The sequence below is a fragment of the Anomaloglossus baeobatrachus genome, chromosome 4 (assembly GCF_048569485.1).
Source record: "Anomaloglossus baeobatrachus isolate aAnoBae1 chromosome 4, aAnoBae1.hap1, whole genome shotgun sequence".
NCBI classification, from domain to species: Eukaryota; Metazoa; Chordata; class Amphibia; order Anura; family Aromobatidae; genus Anomaloglossus; species Anomaloglossus baeobatrachus.
The window spans coordinates 121689542-121715514 of record NC_134356.1 but is presented as its reverse complement, the minus strand read 5'-3'; the positions used below and the strand labels follow the sequence as shown (position 1 = coordinate 121715514).

Genomic DNA, 25973 nt, shown 5'->3' with positions numbered 1-25973 from the left:
AGCGGACCTCTTCCTTGCACAGGCTAGTGGCTCTGTCGCCACAGACCAGGAGCTCTCTTTAGTGGTGGCTTCGGCCCCTCTCCCTGTCTCAGGGACGCTCCTTCCTGACCCCGTCCTGGGTGATCCTCACCACAGATGCCAGTCTCTCCGGCTGGGGAGCAGTATTTCTCCACCACCGAGCACAGGGCACTTGGACTCCGTCCGAATCAGCCCTCTCGATCAATGTGCTGGAAATCAGGGCTGTACTTCTAGCTCTCGTAGCCTTTCACCACCTGTTGGCGGGCAAGCACATTCGAGTCCAGTCGGACAACGCGACAGCAGTTGCCTACATCAATCACCAGGGCGGGACTCGCAGCCGCCTAGCAATGTTGGAAGTTCAACGTATCCTTCAGTGGACGGAGGACTCAAAGTCCACCATATCCGCAGTCCACATCCCAGGCGTAGAAAACTGGGAGGCAGATTATCTCAGCCGTCAAATCGTGGATAGCGGCGAGTGGGCCCTGCATCCGGCAGTGTTCCGGTCAATCTGCCGCAAGTGGGGCACTCCGGAAGTGGATCTAATGGCATCCCGGCACAACAACAAGGTCCCGGTTTACGTGGCTCGCTCCCACGATCCTCAGGCCTTGGTAGCGGACGCGCTGGTTCAGGATTGGTCCCAGTTCCGTCTGGCCTACGTGTTTCCCCCTCTAGCTCTCTTGCCCAGAGTCCTGCGCAAGATCAGAATGGAGGGCCATCGGGTCATAATCATTGCTCCAGACTGGCCCAGGCGAGCTTGGTACCCAGACCTGCTCCGTCTGTTCGTAGAGGTGCCGTGGCATCTCCCGGACCGCCCAGACCTTCTCTCTCAAGGTCAGTTTTTCCGCCAGAATTCTGCGGCTCTCAGATTGACGGTGTGGCTCTTGAGTCCTGGATCCTGACGGCTTCAGGCATTCCTTCTGAGGTCATCTCCACTATGACTCGGGCTCGGAAGTCTTCCTCGGCCAGGATTTACCACAGGTCTTGGAGAATTTTCCTGTCCTGGTGTCGCTCTTCCGGCCATGCTCCTTGGCCGTTTTCTTTGCCGACCATCCTGTCCTTTCTACAGTCCGGTCTGCAGTTAGGACTATCCCTCAATTCCCTCAAGGGACAGGTCTCGGCTCTGTCAGTGTTGTTCCAGCGGCGTATCGCCCGACTGGCCCAGGTGCGCACCTTCATGCAGGGCGCATCTCACATCATTCCTCCTTACCGGCGGCCTTTGGATCCCTGGGACCTTAATCTGGTCCTCACGGCCTTACAGAAACCCCCCTTTGAGCCTCTTAGGGAGGTTCCTTTGTTTCGACTTTCACAGAAAGTGGTCTTTCTGGTGGCCATAACTTCTCTCAGGAGAGTCTCTGATTTGGCTGCGCTCTCTTCGGAGTCACCCTTTTTGGTTTTTCACCAAGACAAGGTGGTTCTCCGTCCGACTCCGGACTTTCTCCCTAAGTTGGTGTCTCCTTTCCACCTTAACCAGGACATTTCATTGCCTTCCCTTTTGTCCGGCCCCTGTGCATAGCTTTGAGAAAGCGTTGCATACTTTGGATTTGGTGCGGGCGCTCCGGATCTATGTGTCACGCACCGCCGCTCTTAGGCGGTGCACCTCTCTTTTTGTGCTAACCACGGGTCAGCACAAGGGTCTCTCGGCTTCTAAACCGACCCTAGCTCGTTGATTAGGTCGCCCATATCCGATGCCTACCAATGTTCTCAGGTGCCTCCACCGCCGGGGATTAAGGCGCACTCGACCAGAGCTGTCGGTGCCTCTTGGGCTTTCAGGCACCAGGCTACGGCTCAGCAGGTCTGTCAGGCTGCCACTTGGTCTAGTCTGCACACCTTTTCGAAGCACTACCAAGTGCATGCTCATGCTTCGGCAGATACGAGCTTGGGCAGACGCATCCTTCAGGCGGCTGTCGCCCATTTGTGAAGTTAAGATTTGCCTACTTCTCAGTTTCTGTTTATTTCCCACCCATGGACTGCTTTGAGACGTCCCATGGTCTGGGTCTCCCATAAGGAACGATGAAGAAAAAGAGAATTTTGTTTACTTACCGTAAATTCTTTTTCTTATAGTTCCGACATGGGAGACCCAGCACCCTCCCTGTTGCCTGTTGGCAGTTCTTGTTCCGTGTGTTTTCACCGGCTGTTGTTGTAGACAGAGGTTCCGGTTATTCCGGGTTTTACTCTATCTCTACTTGTGGGTGGATGTCCTCCTTCGGCTTTTGCACTAAACTGGTTGGATTTGTCATCCAGGGGGTGTATATGCTCGGAGGGAGGAGCTACACTTTTGGTGTAGTACTTTGTGTGTCCTCCGGAGGCAGAAGCTATACACCCATGGTCTGGGTCTCCCATGTCGGAACTATAAGAAAAAGAATTTACGGTAAGTAAACAAAATTCTCTTTTTTTATATATTGATGAGCGTTTATACTGTATTTTTCAGCATCCAGCAGGTTGTCAGAAAATCGTAAGAGACGGAAACGGCTAAGACTTGCTGGTAAAATTAGAAAGGGAAATAGCCTGATGCGTCAAGAATCTTCACATTCTGAGGTGAGTTGGGGTGAAATGGGTGGTTTTTTTTGTTTTTTTTTTTGTCAAATATACATCCAATTGTAAAGAATGCAACAAAGTTTATTCCGTAAAAACAAAGCAATTTTCTTTCCATTTGTTGAAAGATTGACCATTGTTAGGTGCATGTAGGAGCCGATTCATCAAGACTGACATTTTTGTACACCAGTCATGAAGTGTACGCTGGAGTAAGATGTGTCTTTTAACCCCTTTCCAACTTGACTTCATTCCATTTTTTAAGCTTTAATGTTTTTTTTTTCCTCTTTCTTTCAAGAGCCATAACTTTCGTTAAATTTTGTATTCAGCTTTGCTTTACGAGCTCTTGTTGTCATTGGTCGAGTTATACTTTTTGAATGACATCCATTTATAATATGATGAACTGGAAAGCAGCAGTATCCCCCATGCGACTGATACTGCTTCCAGTCACCATGGGGAGCCAAGCACTGCAGAGCGCAAGGGGACCTGACAGCAACCCAGATTTGTATGTGAGAGCCCATTCACTGGCCAACTCTAATTGTGTGTGGTCTGGTAACTGCTATTCTCTTAGGGGGTGTCTGCTTTCTTTTGGGGGTAAATTTAGCAGCAAATGGAGAATAAATTTAAGCAGATAACTTAAACCATTGTAGATATGGTATGTACCTATTACTATAGGTCTGGTTCTGCTCCATGAGAATAGCCGGTTTGATAAGAAAATGTGCATCTGAACCTGTAATTGGATTAACACACAATGTTGATGTTCCAGAATGTGATGACATGATTATATTTGAATAAATGTTGATTTTTAATTTTTTTTATTCAAGAATAAATGTGGATTGTTGTTCATGGAAAAACATGACGTCCCTGGAAAAAAAGCCTTCGCCCATCTTTCGTAGCAAAAAATACAAGACTACATATACAATACTATCTTATTTCCCGGGAAACACGGTACTAATACCATGTTTGCTTATCTGTTTGTACCCATATTTTGTAGCGAGAGCTGCTTGAAAATGATGCAGCCAGTCCAAGTGACACCGCTGAAGAAGAACATGAGCATGGACCGGCCTCAAAAAGGGCCCAGCTTGAGCGATGTGGTGGTGGAGCTGCCATGAAGGAGAATGTTTGTCAGGTACACTGCTAATAAAGTTAACTCATTATTTTTATTGGTTCTAGTAGTTCTCTTTTTATTTGCTTTCTATAGCTGCATTTGAAGCCTAAATTTGTAGCTTTGTTATTATGGTATACTAGCATTGAACACCCCTTTTTTAGTTTCTATTTTATGTAAGTGGATGGGAGAATACTATATCTGGCCCACTGCTTAAATATATAGTCACAAAAATGGTCAAGCAGGTCTGACCCCATTAGTCCAGCAAACTCTTCTACATTGGACAAAAAAGGGTTTACAGTAAGCTTTAGCTTGACGACCTGGAGAAAGTGGTGCTCAACCTCCAAATAGATGGCACAGCAGAGACAAGTGTGGAAGAAATATGTGGCACTCACCGATCCAGAAGTCCTTTTTTAATTTGCTTTAAACCTTTTTAACCCATTCACGACCGGCCGATTTTTCGCGTTCAGGTTTTTTTTTCCGCTATTCTTCTTTCAAGACACGTAACTTTTTTATTTTTCAGTCAATATGGTCATATGAGGGCTCATTTTTTTTTGCAGAACAAGCTGTAATTTTAAATTAAACCATAAGTTTTACCATATAGTGTACTGGAAAACGCCAAAAAAGTTCCAAATGCGGAAAAATTGGAAAAAGTAGTGCAATAGCACTATTGTTTTTGAGATCTTTTATTCATTGTGCTATCTTAAAACTGATGTGTGGGTGTGTTGCCTGAGGTCGGTGCGAGTTCGTAGACACCAAACGTGTAGGTTTATTTTTATCTAAGGGGTTAAAAAAATGAGAAGTTTGTCCGAAAAAAGTGTCGCATGTTTTACGCCATATTCCGTGACCTGTAGCGTTTTTCAGGATCTATGGTTCAGTGACTGCTTATTATTTGCGTCTCAGGCTGACGTTTTTAATGATACAATTTTTGTGCAAATGCTACAGTTTGATCACCTGTTTCTGCATTTTGCATGAAACTTGCGGCGACCAAAAAACATAATTTTGACGTTTGGAATTTTTTTGCCGCTCAGCAGTTTACCGATCAGATTAATTGATTTTATACCTTGATAGATCGGGCATTTGTGAACGCGGCAATACCAAATATGTGTGTTTTTTATTTTTTTTAACCCTTTAATTTTCAATGGGGCGAAAGGGGGGTGATTTGAACTTTTAGGTTTTTAAATTTTTTTTATTTTTTTTAAACTTTTTTTTTTTTACTTTTTTTACTTTTTTTTTATTTTACTAGTCCCCCTAGGGGACTATATGGATCAGTAATCTGATCGCTCTGCAATATCTGCTGATCACAGCTACAGAGCTGTGAAGAGCAGATATACTAATTTCATGTCTCACCCAGCTCTCGGCTGGGTAAAACTGAAAGTGAGTCATGTGAGCTACAGGAGTCATCACATGACCTTGTGCTACCATGACAACCACCGGAAGTCATGTGATCATGTCACGTGACTTCCGGTATTGGCCGGTAAGTAAATGTTTACCGCCGATGCCATTATAATGGCGCTGTCACATATTGACCGCCATTTAAGGGGTTAACTGGCACGGGCAGATAACGATTCTGTTCGTGCCTCGCGCGCACACATCTCAACTGTAAAAATCAGCTGAAATGTGAGCCGATCGCTGCATTCTGCCGGCAGCAGACCGCGGGCAGGAATTACTAGGACGTAATATTACTGCCCGCGGTCATTAAGGGGTTCAAAAGCTTGGATGCTGGAGTATGCAGCAGCGCTGTGGATGATGGCTCTCACTTGACAATGCTTTTCAACAGGTCCTATATAGAACCCTTTCAAGTGCAGTGTCACGAAAAAACGCAACCTTCATCAATGTTCCCTTTAAGGACACAGCTGTAGCTTTGACTGGCTGTAACAGAGCCAGGATCATTGTGGAATCTTGTATGGATTACATCGGACCTGTAGGAGGTTTTTTGGCGTTAATAAGGGGGTGAAAGAAAAGAGGGTTTGTGTATATTTTATTTCAAATAAAGGATTTTTTGTGTTTTATTTCTTTTGATTTACATGTTAGTAATGGGGGTTTCTCATGGACACCTCCCCGTTACTAACCTAGGGCTTGATGGCAGCTGGGATTTTTGATAAATCATAGCTGTGATCAATCCCCTATATGACTCGGTTTGCCACTGCATCAGGGCAATCGGGATGAGCTGGTTAAAAAGCCAGAATTGATGCATATAATGGATGTGCCAATTCTGGGCTGCCGTTGGCTTTGGTTTTTTTTTTTTTTTGTTAAGGCTTGGAGGAGCCAAGAACCATGGTTCTTCCCACCCTGATAATACCAACCCCCATCTGTTAGTTTAATTTTGGCTTGTTATCAAAAATGGGGGGGACCCACAAATTTTTTTTTTTTTTTTGTTAAATCATTTTTAAAACACTGCATGGGATCCCCTCTATTTTTGATACACAGCCACAGTTAAGCAGACCACTGTGGGTTGCAGCCTTTAGCTGCTGATTTAACTGCGCTGGTTATCAAAGTAAGGTAGGAGCCCACATCCAATTTTATTTTTTTTTCCTTTAATTTTGCTTTGTGTTATACAGTGGTATGCCGTCCAGTCACAGCCATGCAAATACTTCACATGGATGTGATGGGGCTACAAGTGCCCTCACCAGAAAAGCTTGCTGATTTGGCTGCTGTGCAACCTTTTTCAACAAGCTTTCTTTGGAAAAGAAACTTGAACAGGAACCGGACATACAGTAGTGTGTTCTGATCCGAGACTCGAAAACCTGGTATTCGGCATGAGCTTTACAGTTCAGGTTCGCTCATCCCTATCTTGAATCCTTTTATAGGTTTTTCGCAGTATAGTAAGTGATGGAGTGTATCATTTAGTGATCTATCAAGGTTCAAGTGGACTTAACCCTGATAACCCTGATCTTTCGATGGAAGGAGCAGCAGCACACCTGGATAAACGCTGTCCCCATGCAGGTTCTCCCTGTAGCACAGCCCTTTTCTCCTGATGTTGGGGATGGCATCCACCGATCCTATTGACGTGTCCTAATAATATATTAGTGATGTTCTATACTTTTAGGAACTGACTATCTTATGCAGTGATATCAGGGAAGGTCCCTTTTCTTTTCTGCAGGTTTGTGAGAAGCCAGGAGAGCTGCTGCTGTGTGAAGCCCAGTGCTGTGGAGCATTTCACTTGCAGTGCCTTGGTTTGAGTGACATGCCTCGGGGAAAGTTCATCTGCAGTGAGTGTTCTTCAGGTAAGTGTCAGTTTCAACAGATTTTAGTTTCGGAAATGAAAAATATGAAGTGTTTATTTACAGATACAGTGCAGTCCTAATTTTCCTGTGGGTTGCCCTTAACAATGAACATTTCAGTTTTTCAATTGACCTTTCTCTGATGCCTCATTGGGGGACACAGGACCATGGGTGTTATGCTGCCTATCCATAGGAGGACACTAAGTAGATGCAAAAAGCATTAGCTCCTCCTCTGCAGTATACACCCCCTGGCCGGGCCAGGCAACCTCCGTTTTAGCTTAGTATCTGTAGGAGGCACATCCTTTCAGGTTTTGTTATTTTTTGAGGGCGACGGTTTCCCTTAGGGACCGATCTCCCAATACCATCAACGGGCGGGAACTCAGAGTGTTGCCTCCACGTACCCCCTCCTGCGACGCTGGATCCTGGGCTGCCTTGTACTGGACGACGGGTCCCACAGACACAGATTTTCCAGGGCAGAGCCTCACCTGCCCCTAAGGGCTGGGCCGATCCGCCCTCGGTCGACCCCCCCCCCGGTCTCCTGCCTTGCCACAAAAACGCTCTTGTCTTTACCCGATGGTTCCTCCATCAAGGACCCGACAGGCAGGTGGAGCACCTCGCCCCCTCTGCCTTTGAGGCTGCAGGTTCCTCCCTCTCGCCCTCCTTTGCCTCTGTGTGGGTCGCAAAGGCGATCTGTCTGGGCAGAATCCCTTAACACTTCGCTTGAGGAATCCCAGTTCCCTCATACAGTCACAGAGGTAACAGCTCAAATTGCCGCTGCGGCGGAGTACCTCATGCAGGCCTCCATTGATTCTGCTACCTGCGCAGCTTTTGCCGCCTCAAATATCATAGCCATCCGTAGAGCTCTCTGGCTCCGACAATGGCGAGCGGACTCTGCCTCCAAGAAGTCTGTCATGGGCCTTCCCTTTTTTCCAGACAGATTGTCTGGCGAACGTCTGGACAAGCTCATTTCTGACACCACGGGAGGAAAAAGTACCTCCCTTCCCCAGCTGAAGCCCAAGACGTCCTTCACCAGACGTTCAGTCCTCGTTCCGCTCCTTTCGGAACTCATTTGGTTGGTCGACATCCCGCGCTGTCCCCGCCACTAGCCGCGGACTACGCAGGGACCGACCTTCTCAGCTCTCCCCGAAACCCACTTCGTCATGCCAGCCTAGACCGAAACAGTCCAGGACTAGGGAGACTCGTCCACGACGTTTTCCCCCCTCATGACTCCTTCGGCGCCCTGGAAGACACACCCATTGTAGGAAGTCGACTGCGGCTCTTTCAACACATCTGGGCTGCCGCCTCAGATGACAAATGGGTGCGAGACCTTGTGTCTTCCGGGTACCACATAGAATTTCGGACCCGACCCCCGAGTCGATTCCTTCTCTCAAACCCCCCAAAGACTCAAACGACGCGAGGACTTTTTCTCAGCAATCCACTCGCTCCAAACAGCAGGAGTGATAATACCCGTCCCGGACGACGAGAACTTCAGGGTTTTTTTTTTTTTTCCAACCTCTTTGTGGTCCCCAAAAAGGATGGGTCAGTTCGACCCATCCTGGACCTCAAACACCTGAACAAACATGTGCACGTGCGGAGATTCAGAATAGAGTCCCTAAGGTCCATTATTGCATCCATGGTCGAAGGGGAATTCTCCGCCTCCATAGATATCAAGGACGCGTACTTGCACATACCCATCGCCCCAGATCACCAAAAGTTCCTCCGCTTCGCAGTTCAGGACTCCCATTTTCAATTCGTAGCCCTACCCTTCGGCCTTGCCACCGCACCAAGGGTCTTCACCAAAGTCATGGCGGCCGCCATGAGTGTCCTTCACGCCAGGGGAGTAGTCGTTCTCCCTTACTTGGATGACCTCCTCATCAAGGCCCCCTCCTTCCGCGACTGCTCAACCAGCATACAGATCACCGTGGACACCCTTTCCCGCTTAGGGTGGCTACTGAATCTAGACAAATCATCCCCGGTCCCAGCACGACACCCATCGGGGCTTGATCTATCTCCCTCAGGACAAGGCGATCGCTCTTCGACAAGCGGTACGCTGCCTTCTACGTCCTCCGTCTCGCTCCATTCGATTCAGCATGAAGTTGCTCGGGAGGATGCTGGCGGCTATGGAGGCAGTACCTTTTGCTCAACTGCACCTCCGCCCACTGCAGCTACCCCTTCTAGCTGCCTGGGACAAGAGCCCCTTCTCCCTGGACAAACATCTTCACCTGACTCCTTCAGTCAGGTATGCACTCCGCTGGTGGCTTCGGTCCTCATCCCTATCGAAGGGGAGATCTTTTCTCCCAGTGAACTGGCTGGTCCTGACCACGGACGCCAGCCTCCTAGGCTGGGGAGCAGTGTACTGGCATCACACTGCTCAAGGACGTTGGACGCCCCAGGAGTCTTCCCTACCCATAAACATACTGGAACTCCGCGATCTTCCTCGCGCTCAGGGCGTTCTGCCCTCTGCTAGCGGGTCGTCAGATTCTAGTCCAATCGGACAATGCGACAGCTGTAGCCTATATCAATCGGCAGGGGGGCACCCGCAGCAAAGCGGCTTATCTCGAGGCCCACAAGATCCTCAGCTGGGCCGAATCGACTGGGTCAGTGATATCAGCGGTACACATACCGGGGTTAGAGAACTGGGCAGCAGACTTTCTAAGTCGCCAAGGCCTGGCCGCCAGAGAATGGTCTCTCCACCCAGAAGTGTTTCTACACATTTGCACTCGCTGGGGCACCCCAGACGTGGACCTAATGGCCTCAAGGTTGAATGCAAAGGTACCCGCGTTCATAGCCAGGTCACGCGACCCGCAGTCCATCGGCGCGGATGCTCTAGTCTGCTCCTGGCACCACTTCCGCCTGCCTTACATATTTCCACCTCTACCCCTGCTGCCGCGGGTAATCAGGAAGATCAAGGCAGAGGGAGTCCCGGTGATACTGATAGCACCGGACTGGCCCAGGCGCGTCTGGTACGCCGAATTAGTACAAATGCTCGCAGACGTACCTTGGCGCCTTCCAGACATCCCAGACTTGCTGACCCAAGGGCCCATTTCCCATCAGAACTCCAGAGCCCTGAAGCTGACGGCATGGCCATTGAGACCTGGGTATTAACAAGAGCGGGATTCTCCCCCGCGGTTATTTCCACCATGATCAGCGCCCGAAAGCCTGCTTCATCCCGCATTTACCACCGTACGTGGAAAATCTTCTTTTCATGGTGCAGGGAAACTAACGTCTAGCCTATGCCTCTGGCCATCCCCAAAATTCTCGACTTTCTGCAGTCTGGCTTGCAAGCGGGGTTGTCTCTCAGTTCCCTTAAAGGGCAGGTCTCAGCGCTCTCAATCTTCTACCAATGCCGCCTGGCTCAAAAACCGCAAGTAAAGACCTTCCTCCAGGACGTTTCCCATCTAAATCCCCCGTACAAACGGCCGCTGGATCAATGGGACCTCAATCTCGTTCTGGACGGTCTTCAGAGGTCTCCCTTTGAACCTCTCAAGGAATCCTCCCTTGCTCTTCTTTCCTGGAAGGTAACATTCCTGGTGGCAATTACGTCCATCAGATGGGTTTCGGATCTGGCAGCACTCTCTTGCCGCGAGCCTTTTCTGATCTTTCACCAGGACAAGGTGGTCCTGCGCCCCTTTTGGATTTTCTTCCAAATGTTCCTACCCTGTTTCATTTGAACGAGGACATTGTTCTGCCTTACTTTTGTCCACACCCAGTTCATAGGGTGGAAAGGTCTCTGCATTCGTTAGACCTCGTCAGAGCTCTCAGATATTACATTTCCAGGACAGCCCCCTTTAGGAAAACGGACTGTTTGTTCGTCATTCCTGAGGGGCCTAAGAAGGGACAGGCAGCTTCAAAGGCGACTCTGGCTCGCTGGATTCACTCTGCGATCCAGGAAGTCTACCGCTTGCAACTCAAGCCCATTCCTAGTGGGTTGCGGGCTCATTCCACGCGAGCAGTTGGCGCTTCGTGGGCCATTAGTCCTCAGGCTTCAGTGGAACAGGTGTGTAAGGCTGCGACCTGGTCTAGCCTACATACTTTTTCAAAGCATTACAGAGTCCATACCCAGGCTTCACCTGAGGCAAATCTGGGTAGGAAAATTCTGCAAACGGCAGTAGAGCACCTCTCTCAGTAGGCGCTCCAGGCTGTCTGGGACTGGTTCCTAGTCCTTGGGTTGTGTTGTCTTCTTTTCGGTTTCCCACCCATGGACTGCTTTAGGACGTCCCATGGTCCTGTGTCCCCCAATGAGGCGTCAGAGAAAAACGGATTTTTGTGTACTCACCGTAAAATCGATTTCTCTTAGCCATCATTGGGGGACACAGCACCCACCCTGTTGCCCTGTTGGGCCTTGGTTCTCTCCGTACCTTATTTGGTATGACTTTTTTTTTTTTTTTCTCATGTTCCTCCGTTGAGAAGTTTTTACTGTTGTTTGTTTTTTTTCTCCTACTGCTTGTGTACTAAAACTGAGGCTGCCTGACCTGGCCAGGGGGTGTATACTGCAGAGGAGGAGCTAATGCTTTTTGTATCTACTTGGTGTCCTCCTATGGATAGGCAGCATAACACCCATGGTCCTGTATCCCCCAATGATGGCTAAGAGAAAACGATTTTACGGTGAGTACACAAAAATCCGTTTTTTCCGCACCTATGGCATTTTTAGGCTGAGCTGTCAAACTGTTCTCCATATAGGGTATGCCAGGTATAATGGTCATTGTTTTGATGCCTGCAATCGTGTGTAGTATTTGAATTTTTGGGATATACTTTTGAATTAAAATATATAAAATGTTTTATATTTCCATCTTTTAAGGTGTCCATACCTGTTTCGTATGCAAGACGTCAGATGAAGGGGTAAAACGCTGCTCGCTTCCCTTGTGTGGAAAGTACTACCATGAAGATTGTGCTTTTAATTACTTGCCCACCATTCAACTGAATAGAGGTTTTCGCTGTTCTTTACATATCTGCAATACTTGTCATCTCAACAATCCCAACAATCCATCTGCATCAAAAGGTGAGCTCTCTGATATGTTGGTGGAAATTACTGGGTAGGATAGATATCCTGTATAGGTTTCCTGCACATTTCCGAAGAAGCATTTGCTCGTTTCAAAGCACTTGACAAACTTTCTTGACTAGTATATAAGAAGCTTTTAATACTAATTCATAATTTTTATTTTAATTTCTTATTTGGCATCATTAATTCCACAGCGCTTTACAGTCTGAATACCCTTATCAGTGCGTATTTGGAAGGAAACTAGAGAACCTGGAGGAAACCTATGCAAACAGAGGGAGAATGTATAAACTCCTAGAAGACATTATCCTAAAAACCCCTTAACAAACCATGACGTACTATGTCCGTCATGGGTTGTGTCCTTTACTTTAATGTGGGCTCGCACACCGAGCCCAAATCGTGCACTGCACACGACTGATAATCTGATCAGTCAACATGCCTCACAACAGCCATGGGTCCATCAGAGATTTGCCTGCGGCTATCTACCAATTAAATCTCATTGTTCATATCTGACAGCTGGATTTAACATGCATTGGTGGGGAGCGTGTCATTCCCTACTGCCATTGGTGTGCCTGTGACGTGATCGCGGGGTGCCGATGAGTTGTCGTCACAGCCAGGGGTCAGCTGGTGACCCCTATGTCTGTTATGATAATCCTCCTGTGAACGCTGGCTGTGAGTCAGCATTCATAGATCTTGATTTTCGCTATACAAAGCTGTGCCTACTGCACTGCTCCGCGTAGCAGAAGCAATGTGATGATCACAGCTTCAAGTTCATAAACATATTAAAAAAAATAACCCAAAAAGTTCAAATCACCCCTTTTGGCCCCATTGAAAATAAATAAAACCTAAAAAACCCCAGAAACTGATTTGTTATCACTGCATTTAGAAATATCCGATCTATCAAAATGTCAAATTAATCCAATCGGTAAAAAGCGTAATGAGACAAAAATAAAACCGCCAGAATTACTGTTTTCTTTGTCGCTCCTAATTGGGAGACCCAGACAATTGGGTGTATAGCTACTGCCTCCGGAGGCCACACAAAGTACTACACTTAAAAGTGTAAGGCCCCTCCCCTTCTGGCTATACACCCCCCGTGGGATCTCGGGCTCCTCAGTTTTATGCTTTGTGCGAAGGAGGCCAGACATCCACGCATAGCTCCACTGTTTAGTCAGCAGCAGCTGCTGACTATGTCGGATGGAAGAAAAGAGGGCCCATGCGAGGGCCCCCAGCATGCTCCCTTCTCACCCCACTTTCTGTCGGCGGTGTTTGTTAAGGTTGAGGTACCCATTGCGGGTACGGAGGCTGGAGCCCACATGCTGATTCCTTCCCCATCCCCATTAGGGCTCTGGGTGAAGTGGGACTTTACCGGTCTCCGGGCACTGAGGCCGTGCTCCATCCACAGCCCCTGGAGGATCTGCTGGATACGGAGCGGAGTTTCCTCAGGGACAGGACCCTGCTCCATCAAGGTACTCCGTGTCCCCGTGCTTATCGCACGCACACTGCAGCATTGCTGGGTGTGTTAGTGCGCCGGGGTAAACAGCGCTGCTGCGCTTGTGCCGTTACTCACTACAGCTCTGCTGAGTGAGGTGACTTAGTACGATCGGCCGATCCGGCCGCGGGGGTCAGTTTTTACTGCGTCGCGGCTGGGATTTGTGGTGCGCCGGGGACTTCCGCGCTGGCCGTGCATATATGACGGCCGCGCTAGATTACTACAGTCCCCGGCTTTTGCGGCCTAGTTCAGATCGTTCCCGCCCCCAGACCTGCCAGTCAGGAGGAGGGCGGGACGCTGTACAGACCAGCAGCGCTAAGAGCTGGAGTCTGTTTTACATACTCCAGCCCTCACACTAGGCACAGTGGGACGCAGTTTCCCGCACTTTTGTTTGTGACGCCCACGGTCCGCCCCTCTTCACAGGACGCCGGCAGCCATTCCTGCCTGCACGCTGAGCTGCAGAGGGGAGACGGGGAGACTCTGACAAGGGATTCTACGACCTCACACCCGCTTTTCAGCGGGCGGTAAGCAGCCCTCAAGGGCTCTCCCCCACTTGTGCCATAGTGTACTTTGTATTTTGTGCTGGCAATACTTTGCACTGTACAGTCGCTGGTGATTTTCTGCTATATACCCTCCTTAGATTTCTCAAGGAGACAACAGCATGTCGTCCGCAAAAAGCAAAAGTGCCAAGGCACGGACTTTATATGCTGCTTGTACCGCATGTGGGGCTACTCTACCGGCAGGTTCCACTGACCCCCATTGTGTGCAGTGCTCGGCCCCTGTGGCAATTGCTCAGCCGGGGCCGCTGCTAGAGGTGACCCAGGGAGAACCACCTGTGAATGCTGTCCAGGTGACAGGGACGGAGTTTGCAGCTTTTGCTGACAGATTGTCTATGACTATGTCTAAAATTCTTGAAACATTGCAGTCTAGACCAGTAACTCAGACCATGGGCACTGTTGATTCATTGCCACCTTGTCCCCCTCAGCTGGACCACTTCCTAGCTCCGGGGGTGTCACATGCACCCCAGGGTGACGGCTCTGACTCGGACGACAGTCCCAGACAACCTAAGCGGGCTCGCTATGAGCGACCCTCAACTTCATCACACTGGTCAGGGTCCCAGCGGGACGACTCTCTGTGTGATGAGGCGGATGTAACTGATCAGGAGTCTGATGCTGGGGCCGCTCTCAATCTAGATACCCCGGATGGTGACGCCATAGTGAATGATCTTATAGCGTCCATCAATAAGATGTTAGATATTTCTCCACCAGCTCCTCTTGTGGAGGAGGCAGCTTCACAGCAGGAGAAATTCCATTTCAGGTATCCCAAGCGTAAATTAAGCACTTTTCTGGACCACTCTGACTTTAGAGACGCAATCCAGAAACACCACGCTTATCCAGATAAGCGTTTTTCCAAACGGCTTAAAGATACACGCTATTCTTTTCCCCCTGACGTGGTCAAGGGCTGGACACAGTGTCCCAAGGTGGACCCTCCAATCTCCAGGCTTGCAGCCAGATCTCTAGTTGCAGTGGAAGATGGGGCGGCACTTAAAGATGCCACTGACAGACAGATGGAGCTCTGGTTAAAATCCATCTATGAAGCGATTGGAGCGTCGTTGGCGCCAGCATTCGCAGCCGTATGGGCACTCCAAGCTATTTCAGCTGGCCTTACACAGGTCGACACGGTCACACGTACATCTGCTCCGCAGGTGGCACCCTTGACCTCTCAAATGTCTGCATTCGCGTCTTACACGATTAATGCTGTCCTAGACTCTACGAGCCGTACGGCGGTGGCGTCAGCCAACTCTGTGGTTTTACGCAGAGCCCTGTGGTTGAGAGAATGGAAGGCAGATTCTTCTTCCAAGAAGTGCTTAACCAGTTTGCCTTTTTCTCGTGACCGATTGTTTGGTGAGCGTTTGGATGAAATCATTAAACACTCCAAGGGTAAGGATTCATCCTTACCTCAGCCCAGACAAAACAAACCCCAACAGAGGAGGGGACAGTCTGGTTTTCGGTCCTTTCGAGGCTCAGGCAGGTCCCAATTCTACTCGTCCAAAAGGACTCAAAAGGATCAGAGGGGCTCAGATTCTTGGCGGACTCAATCACGCCCAAAAAAGCCAGCCGGAAGAACCGTTACCAAGACGGCTTCCTCATGACTCTCAGCCTCCTCTCTCCGCATCCTCGGTCGGTGGCAGGCTCTCCCGCTTTGGCGACATTTGGCTGTCACAGGTCAAAGACCGTTGGGTGAGAGACATTCTGTCTCACGGGTACAGGATAGAGTTCAGCTCTCGTCCTCCAACTCGCTTCTTCAGAACTTCCCCACCGCCCGACCGAGCCGATGCTCTGCTACAAGCGGTGTCCGCTCTAAAGGCGGAAGGAGTGGTGACTTCTGTTCCTCTTCAGGAACAAGGTCACGGTTTTTACTCCAATTTGTTTGTGGTGCCAAAGAAAGACGGGTCGTTCCGTCCCGTCCTGGATCTAAAGCTGCTCAACAAACACGTAAAAACCAGGAGGTTCCGGATGGAATCTCTCCGCTCCGTTATCGCCTCAATGTCTCAAGGAGATTTCCTAGCATCAATAGACATCAAGGATGCTTATCTCCACGTGCCAATTGCGCCAGAGCATCAGCGTTTTCTACGCTTCGTTATAGGAAGCGAACACCTGCAGTTCGTAGCTCTACCTTTCGGGCTGGCGACAGCCCCTCGGGTCTTCACCAAGGTCATGGCAGCAGTAGTAGCAGTCCTGCACTCGCAAGGTCACTCCGTGATCCCGTATTTGGACGATCTACTTATCAAGGCACCCTCTCAAGAGGCATGCCAACACAGCCTGAACGTGGCACTGAAGACTCTCCAGAGTTTCGGGTGGATTATCAACTTTTCAAAGTCAAATCTAACCCCGACCCAATCACTAACATATATCTTGGCATGGAGTTTCATACTCTCTCAGCGATAGTGAAACTTCCACTGGACAAACAGTGCTCGCTACAGATAGGGGTGCAATCTCTCCTTCAGGGCCAGTCGCACCCCTTGAGGCGCCTCATGCACTTCCTAGGGAAGATGGTAGCAGCAATGGAAGCAGTTCCTTTTGCGCAGTTTCATCTGCGTCCACTACAATGGGACATTCTCCGCCAATGGGACGGGAAGTCGACGTCCCTCGACAGGGAGGTCTCCCTCTCTCAGGCAGCCAAGGAATCTCTCCGGTGGTGGCTTCTTCCCACCTCATTGTCAAAAGGAAAGTCGTTCCTACCCCCATCCGGGGCGGTGGTCACGACAGATGCGAGTCTATCAGGGTGGGGAGCAGTGTTTCTCCACCACAGGGCTCAAGGTACGTGGACTCGGAAAGAGTCCACCCTTCAGATCAATGTTCTGGAGATCAGAGCAGTCTATCTTGCCCTACAAGCCTTCCAACAGTGGCTGGAAGGCAAGCAGATCCGAATTCAGTCGGACAACTCCACAGCGGTGGCATACATCAACCACCAAGGGGGAACACGCAGTCGGCAAGCCTTCCAGGAAGTCCGGCGGATTCTGACGTGGGTGGAAGACACGGCATCCACCATATCCGCAGTTCACATCCCAGGCGTAGAAAACTGGGAAGCAGACTTTCTCAGTCGCCAGGGCATGGACGCAGGGGAATGGTCTCTTCACCCGGACGTGTTTCAGGAGATCTGTCGCCGCTGGGGGATGCCGGACGTCGACCTGATGGCGTCACGGCACAACAACAAGGTCCCGGTTTTCATGGCACGGTCTCACGATCACCGAGCTCTGGCGGCAGACGCCTTAGTTCAAGATTGGTCGCAGTTCCGGCTACCGTATGTGTTCCCACCTCTGGCATTGTTGCCCAGAGTGCTCCGCAAAATCAGGTCCGACTGCCGCCGCGCCATTCTCGTCGCTCCAGACTGGCCAAGGAGGTCGTGGTACCCGGATCTGTGGCACCTCACGGTAGGCCATCCGTGGGCACTACCAGACCGTCCAGACTTGCTGTCTCAAGGGCCGTTTTTCCATCTGAATTCTGCGGCCCTGAACCTGACTGTGTGGCCATTGAGTCCTGGATCCTAGCGGCCTCAGGTTTATCTCATGAAGTGGTTGCCACCATGAGACAGGCTAGGAAGCCATCCTCCGCCAAGATCTACCACAGGACGTGGAGGATATTCCTATCTTGGTGCTCTGCTCAGGGAGTTTCTCCCTGGCCTTTTGCATTGCCTACTTTTCTTTCCTTCCTGCAGTCTGGGTTGGAAAAAGGTTTGTCGCTTGGCTCCCTTAAGGGTCAAGTCTCCGCGCTATCCGTATTTTTTCAGAAACGCCTGGCGCGACTTCCTCAGGTACGCACGTTCCTGCAAGGGGTTTGTCATATCGTCCCCCCTTACAAGCGGCCGTTGGAGCCCTGGGACCTGAACAAGGTTCTAATTGCTCTCCAAAAGCCGCCTTTCGAGCCTATGAAGGAGGTTTCCCTTTCTCGTCTTTCACAGAAAGTGGCCTTTCTAGTGGCGGTCACGTCTCTTCGGAGAGTGTCCGAGCTGGCGGCGTTATCATGCAGATCTCCATTCCTGGTGTTTCACCAGGACAAGGTAGTTCTGCGTCCAATTCCAGAATTTCTTCCCAAGGTGGTATCTTCCTTTCATCTCAATCAAGATATCACTTTACCGTCTTTGTGTCCGCATCCAGTTCACCAATTTGAAAAAGGTTTGCATTTATTGGATCTGGTGAGAGCACTCAGGATCTACATTTCCCGCACGGCGCCTCTGCGCCGCTCGGATGCACTCTTTGTCCTTGTCGCTGGTCAGCGTAAAGGGTCGCAAGCTTCCAAATCCACCCTTGCGCGTTGGATCAAGGAACCAATTCTTCACACCTACCGTTCTGCTGGGCTTCCGATTCCATCAGGACTGAAGGCCCATTCTACCAGAGCCGTGGGTGCGTCCTGGGCATTACGGCACCAGGCTACGGCTCAGCAGGTGTGCCAGGCGGCTACCTGGTCGAGTCTGCACACTTTTACCAAGCATTATCAGGTGCATACCTACGCTTCGGCGGATGCCGGCCTAGGTAGACAAGTCCTTCAGGCGGCGGTGGCTCACCTGTAGGAAAGGGCTGTTTGACGGCCCTATCACGAGGTATTCTTTTACCCACCCAGGGACTGCTTTTGGACGTCCCAATTGTCTGGGTCTCCCAATTAGGAGCGACAAAGAAGAAGGGAATTTTGTTTACTTACCGTAAATTCCTTTTCTTCTAGCTCCAATTGGGAGACCCAGCACCCGCCCTGTTTTCTTAGGAAGTTTGTTTTTTTCGGGTGCACATGTTGTTCATGTTGAACAGTTCAGTTCTCCGAGGTTGTTTCTCGGGTTGAATTTGTATTTAAAACAGTTATTGGCTTTCCTCCTTCTTGCTTTTGCACTAAAACTGAGGAGCCCGTGATCCCACGGGGGGTGTATAGCCAGAAGGGGAGGGGCCTTACACTTTTAAGTGTAGTACTTTGTGTGGCCTCCGGAGGCAGTAGCTATACACCCAATTGTCTGGGTCTCCCAATTGGAGCTAGAAGAAAAGGAATTTACGGTAAGTAAACAAAATTCCCTTCTTTCGGCTGCTGCAACAACAGAACAACATGTTATAACAGGCGATAAAAATATTGTACATACCCCAAAATAAAATCGATTAAAACATCTGCTTAGAGATGCGCAAAACAAGCACTCGCAACGGCCACAGATCCCAAAAATTCACGTTAGGCTCTCGGAAAGTCATGGAGCAAGCAAAATTTATTTTATTTTTATTCAAAATTTTACTTTACCACTTAATAAAATAGAAACTATTCACATACTGACCTGGAGAATCATACTGACAGGTCAGATTCGTGGTAAAATGAACTTTGTAAATAAATAAATTGCAAAATTTAACTTTTTAAATTTTACCACACTTGGATTTTTTTTCCGCTTAACCTTACGTGATACGGTAAAATAAATTGTGTCATTCAAAAGTACAACACATCTCACAAAAAAACGAGCCCTTACATTGCTAGATCAATGGAAGAATAAAGTTCTGGCTCTTGCAATAAGGGGTAGAAAAAGTGAAAGTGCAAAAAAAAACAAACCAAAACCCACACGGTCCTTAAAGCGATGTCCACTACTTATCCCCCTCATTTCTGGCTTCTCTCTCCCTGCATTTGAACATATGAGCCATTAATGTGAAGCTGCGCCTGGCCTCACTTGCCTGTTGAGTACTCATACGTCACAAGGAAGAGAGAGAAACCGGCAGTGATTGAGTGCAGGAGTTTCATGATGTCACATGAACTCTGGGAGGGGAGTATACACTTTTTTTTTTTTTTTTTTTTTTTTTTAACTGGCCCAAACGTTGGAAAGGAGAGGGTTGTCCTAGTAGTGGATAACCCATATATTAATCTCATATGATTTTTAGCTTAAAATTACTTTTATTACCTCTTTATAAAGCATTGGGAGGGCTAATGCCTCATTTTGGACACTAGATGGGGACCACAAATCTTTGTTGTGCTCTTGTAACACAGCTAGTCTGCTAAAATGTCCTTTAATCCTATCCAGCATGCAATGGTGCCTCTGCAACAAAGGCATCATGGAACCATGGAAGAGGATGAAGGCAACAGAAGCACACTGGTGGCACTTTATAAGCTTTTTAGACATGTGGTTAAATAACCCTCCAGTACTGTATATATACTACATATTAAGAACATGTGTGCACATTGCTTAAATCTCCTTTTACTCTACTTGGGCACAGGTCGTTTGATGAGATGTGTTCGATGCCCAGTTGCCTATCATGCCAATGATTTCTGTATGGCAGCAGGAACAGTTGCCTTGGCTTCTAATAGTATGATTTGCCCTAGCCACTTTACTCCTCGCAGAGGTTGTAAGAACCACGAGCATGTGAATGTCAGCTGGTGCTTTGTGTGCTCTGAAGGTAAGTTGTATTTGATTTCCCATTCACAATAGTTCTCACCAGAATTACAATAGTTTGCATGTTTCCATGCAAGCCAGATAGGACTGGGTTAAATCCTAGTACTGCAGGTCTTGATTATATGAATCTGGCTAGCTTTGACTAAGGTTCAGGTCATGTGGTCACCTGGGTCTGCTGGGGATTGAGCTGTGCATGGACCTGAAAGCTTCTGTTGCTGCAGGAGCTCAGGCTGAAGGGGACACAGACTGGTAGGACCGTACCTCTTGTTTGTAGAAAGTTTGCTCCTTGATACACACTGTAATCTTTTCGGGTGACACGTACTGTATGTGCCTGCTGAATGGACTGTTTGTGGTTATACATCTGTGCCCAGTAGAGGCTGTTTTATTTCGAATCCCTTGAAGATTTACTAAAGCAATAAAACTGCATGTTTGGAGGAAACTGCATTGCCTGTGTGAACACTACCTAATGTCTACCTGAGTATGAGTCCCTACACTGTTCAATTTAATGGCTTGATGGTTAACTGGTGTGAGAAGGTTTTAAGTCTTTATTTTATGATAAAATGCAATATATTAAATCTACTTTCTTTGTGTCAGGTGGAAGTCTTCTTTGTTGTGAGTCCTGTCCAGCTGCTTTTCACCGTGAATGTCTTAATATTGACATGCCAGAGGGTAGCTGGTTCTGCAATGATTGTAAAGCTGGCAAAAAGCCTCATTACAAAGAAATAGTATGGGTTAAAGTCGGGAGATACAGGTAATAGACTGCTTCCCACCTTCAACTTGTCCATCTTTCCTGATGGTTAAAGAAGTTGCCCCCTACTTTTACATTGATGGGCTATCCTTAGGATGGGTCATTGATGTCTGATCTGCCGGGGTTCGACACCCCACATTCCGCCAATCATCTGTTATCAGTGTTGGCGGCAGCAGGCAGCCGGAAATGCTCAGTTTCGGCGCTGCTCCGTCGTCTTTTAGCGGCCGGGTACTGCACATTCGCCTCCTAATAATATGAATAGGAGGCAGATGTGCTGTACCCAGCCGCGGTCACTATCAGAAGACAGAGCATTTTCTGTCACCGCCGGGACAGAACAGCTGATTGGCTTGGCTGGGGTCCAACAACCCTCACCAATCAGACATTGATGATCCATCCTATGGATAGGCCAACAATGTAAAAGTAGTGGACAAAATCTTTAAGAAAACATATATTTTTTTTTTTTCCTTCCTTTTCAGGTGGTGGCCTGCTGAGGTTTGTCATCCGAAGACCATTCCAACAAATATCCAGAAGATGAAACATGACATTGGAGAGTTTCCAGTTTTGTTTTTTGGTTCTAAAGACTACTTATGGACTCACCAGGCCAGAGTATTTCCTTACATGGAAGGGGATGCTCTTAACAAAGATAAGATGAGCAAGGGGGTAGATGCTGTATACAAGAAAGGTATACTAAATAGTCAATTTCTTCTGCTTTGCAGAGCATTTTCGAATGATTTTGCATTGAATAATATTGTTTTATATTGCCGCATTCTAGGATTGATGGAAGCTGCAGAAAGATTTGAAGAGTTAAGAGCGCAGAAAGAAATGAGGCAGTTACAAGAAGAGAAGAAAAATGATAAAAAACCACCTCCTTATAAGCACATTAAAGTGAGTAGTTCACTTAATTCCCTTCTTTTCCTCTTCCTTACACCTTTATTTAATCATGCCTCAGCCCTATGAGACTATATTGTTGCTTAAAGGGAACCTGTAAGGTCCTCTATGCCCTCCAGCCCAGCATCATTCATACATGTATGCCGAAATTCCCTCCCTAACCAGCCTTGTGTGATGCTATTCACTGATAAGAATGTTTAAACAAAAAAGCTTAAACCTCACTGTCCCTATGCTAATTAGGCCTGAGATTTGTCGCAGGGGTGTTGTTTTCCCAGACTATTTGACCATTTTTCCTTGTTATCATAGCCCTGTGGGCGTGATAACATGACCTGTACTACCGTGTTTCCCCGATAGTAAGACACCCCCGATAGTAAGACGTAGTGGGGGTTTTGGGGGGGGTCGGCTAATGTAAGACGTACCCCGAAAGTAAGACGTAGTAAAAATTTATTTTATTTTTTTTCTTCTTTACAGTACAGTTACAGCGGCCGAGCGCTCAGCTGAGCGCCCTGACATGCCGGCGGCAAAGCGCTCAGCTGAGAGCCCTGACATGCCGGCGGCAAAGCTCTCAGCTGAGCGCCCTGACATGCCGCCGGCATGAGACAGCTCTCAGCTGAGCGCCCTGACTTGCCGGCGGCAAAGCGCTCAACTGAGCGCCCCAACATGCCGGCGGCCGAGCGCTCAGCTAAGCGCCCTGACATGCCGCCTGCATGTGACAGCTCTCAGCTGAGCGCCCTGACTTGCCGGCGGCAAAGCACTCAGCTGAGCGCCCTGACTTGCCGGCGGCCGAGCGCTCAGCTGAGTGCCCTGACATTCCGGCGGCTTAGCGCTCAGCTGAGAGCTGACACATGCCGGCGGTCTGGCGCTCAGCTGAACGCCCTGAAATGCCGGCGGCTGAGCGCTCAGCTGAGAGCTGACACATGCCGGCGGTCTGGCGCTCAGCTGAACGCCCTGACATGCCGGCGGCTGAGCGCTCAGCTGAGAGCTGACACATGCCGGTGGTCGGGCGCGCAGCTAAACGCTCGGCTACCGAGAAATGTTGAAATGTTGCAGTAATGTTGTCCGTGGTCCATCAGGACCATGGACAACATACAAAATCACGCAGCCTCAGTGCCCTCATGTGCAGCCGCTGGTGGTTAAGTTTCCTTAACTTGCGGTACACTTAGGGCGCAATCGCGGCAAGTCCCCATACGGTACATTGCATGGAGACTTGCTGCGATTGCTGTGGGATTTTCTTTATCGTTCCTTTGGGAGACCCAGACCATGGGTGTTTAGCTTCTACCTCCGGAGGACACACAAAGTACTACACTTAAAAGTGTAGCTCCTCCCCCTGAGCTTATACACCCCCTGGTGAGCAGACCCAGCCAGTTTATCGCTTTGTGTTCAGGAGGCATACATCCACACATGCATTCTCATATGATTTTTTTCCTTTTGGAATGAGATTGAAGAGTGGGGTCCACGTCTGGACCCCCGGCATGTCCCTTCTCACCCCACTGTGTCGGCGGTGTTGTAAGGTTGATTCCTAGGCTGGAGCCTTTACATGCCGTGCTCCTTCACCATCCCTCCTGGGCTCTGGCTTGAAGTGGGAGCCAGCACGGTCTCCATGCTTGGCAGGACACCGGTCTCCATCCGCAGCCCTTCAGGACCCTGCTGGACCGGAGCACTCATCCCCAGGGACTTGGCCCTGCGTCTCAGCAGCTAAGTACCTGAGACGTTTAGATTTCGGGGTCCCTGTACTTTATTGTTGGGGGAGAGTGTGCTTATTGTGTTTTCTGACATTTCCGGCGGGTTCTCTAGCTGTTGCCTAAGAACCGCGCCGATGGTGCCTGCGCGTCGGCCGCGCCGCTCAAATTTAGGCCCCGGCTTCGCCGGAGGCCTAGTTTCTGTTTCACTGCCCTCGCATGTCACTCATGCAGAGGGACAGGCTCGGCTCCTCCCGGCGGCCGTTCTGTACAGGGGAGGGACACTCCCCACTGCAGTGTGTGTCCCCTCCCCTGTAGGTCTCTATGGCCCTTCAGATCCCGCTCCTCAAGCAAGTCCCGCCCCCTCTCTTCGCTCCGGCGGCCATTTTCTCAGCATTCTCTCTGCGATCAGTCATTGCAGCGCTGGTCTGCAGCATCTCTGCTGAGGTGCTGTGCTTGGGGGTCCGGGCTTCGGGATCTGGAGGGCACACAACACCGCTCCAGCGGTCTGGTAAGCCACAACCGGTCTCCGGTTGTGGACCTCTGTATATACTCTCTGGGGTTCATTCTCTGGCAGAGCCCCCACTCCAGCAGCATGTCTCACACGAGGAGCAAGGCCCCAAAGCTTTATGCTGTATGCGCTGCATGTAAGCTCCTGCTGCCTGGACCCAGCACCTTCCCACATTGTGATGCCTGCTCTAACTTGGCGGTGCCACAGCCTGGAGTCTCACCCCCAGCGGTTTCTCAGGCTGCTCCTGCTCCTGTGGCTGAACCCCCAGCTTGGGTAGAAACCTTTTCTAGGTCTATCTCCCAGTCTTTTGCTGAGTCCATGGGACTTCTGTCCAGGACTTTGCTGAATATGCATCAGCCCCCCTCACAGGGTGCCTCTGCTGCTAGGGCTCTCTCAGGACCGGAGCTTACAGAGGATTCATCATCAGGGCCCAGACCCCGTACTCCTAAGAAGAGACACAGGGTTCCCTCTCCCTCCTCCTCCCGTGGCTCCGATTCCAGAGCTGATTCGCAGGAGGAGGAGGATGCCTTTACAGGGGGCTCGGAGGCTAACTCCATGTGCCCCATTGATCTGTCCGAAAGTGACTCAGATCTTAGTGACTTGATTGCTTCTATTAATTCTGTACTGGATCTCAATCCACCAGCATCAGAGGAGCAACCCTCTCTGGCAGAAAAGCAGCAGTTTACCTTGCGTAAGAGAGCAAAGAGTGTGTTCTTTAACCACTCCAGTTTTCAGGCCGCTGTGACTAAGCCCAGGGCCTGTCCTGACAAGCGCTTCCCAAAGCGTGGTTCTGATGACCGGTTTCCCTTTCCACCTGAGGTGGTCAAGGAGTGGGCTCAGTCCCCAAAGGTAGACCCTCCGGTGTCTAGGCTTGCAGCCCGGACCGTTCTGTCGGTGGCTGATGGCACTTCCCTTAAGGATTCCACTGACCGCCAGATTGACCTTCTGGCCAAATCCGTGTATGAAGCGGCGGGGGCCGCGTTTTCTCCGACTTTTGCAGCAGTGTGGGCTCTCAAGGCCATCTCTGCTTCTCTAGAGGAGATGCATTCCCTCACCAGGGAATCTATGCCCGAAATGGATGCCTTAACTTCCCAAGCTTCGGCCTTTTCATCCTATGCCATGTCTGCCATGCTGGAGGCTTCTCACCGCACTGCGGTGGCTTCGGCTAATTCCCTCGCTATCCGCAGAATCTTGTGGCTTCGAGAGTGGAAGGCAGATGCTTCTTCAAAGAAGTACCTTGCTGGGCTCCCTTTTGCTGGGTCCTGGCTGTTCGGAGAACAGCTGGATGAAATTATTAAGGAAGCTACTGGCGGGAAGAGTACTTCCATGCCTCAAACTAAAGCCAGGAAACCTGTCCAGGGTAGGAATCAGTCGAGGTTTCGCTCCTTTCGTTCCTCCAACTGGTCGTCCTCTAAGCCCTCGGCCTCGTCCACTAACTCAGCCAAGGACCAGAAATCCAACTGGTGCCCAAAAGCGCGTCCACAGAAGACCGCAGGAGCTGCTGCCAATAAGGCAGCCTCCTCGTGACTATCTGCCCGCTCCAGCAACGTCCTTAGTCGGTGGCAGGCTCTCCCACTTTGGCGACGCTTGGTTTCAACTCGTCTCCGATCAGTGGGTGAGAGATATCATCTCTCACGGCTACAGGATAGAATTCTCTTCCAGTCCGCCAAACAGATTTTTTTCTCTCAACTCCCCCCTGCTCCAAGGCCGCCGCCTTCTCACAGGCCGTGGCAGCCTTACAGGCCAATGGAGTAATTGTACCGGTTCCCGCCCGGGAACGGTTCAGAGGTTTCTACTCAAATCTCTTCCTAGTTCCCAAAAAGGACGGTTCCTTCCGGCCCATCCTGGATCTGAAGCTTCTCAACAAGCATGTTCAGGTGCGG

At 49.6% G+C, this 25973-nt stretch overlaps 1 protein-coding gene across 1 annotated transcript in view; it reads left to right on the top strand.

Moving 5' to 3' along the window:
* The window catches only part of NSD1 (nuclear receptor binding SET domain protein 1), a 284356-nt gene that overhangs the window by 169044 nt on the left and 89339 nt on the right, over window positions 1-25973 (top strand). The window contains 8 exon segments of the mRNA XM_075344528.1: window positions 2447-2553; window positions 3542-3676; window positions 6756-6879; window positions 11675-11875; window positions 20089-20268; window positions 20859-21015; window positions 21489-21694; window positions 21785-21897. Of these exon segments, the coding sequence (XP_075200643.1) occupies window positions 2447-2553; window positions 3542-3676; window positions 6756-6879; window positions 11675-11875; window positions 20089-20268; window positions 20859-21015; window positions 21489-21694; window positions 21785-21897 (1223 nt within the window).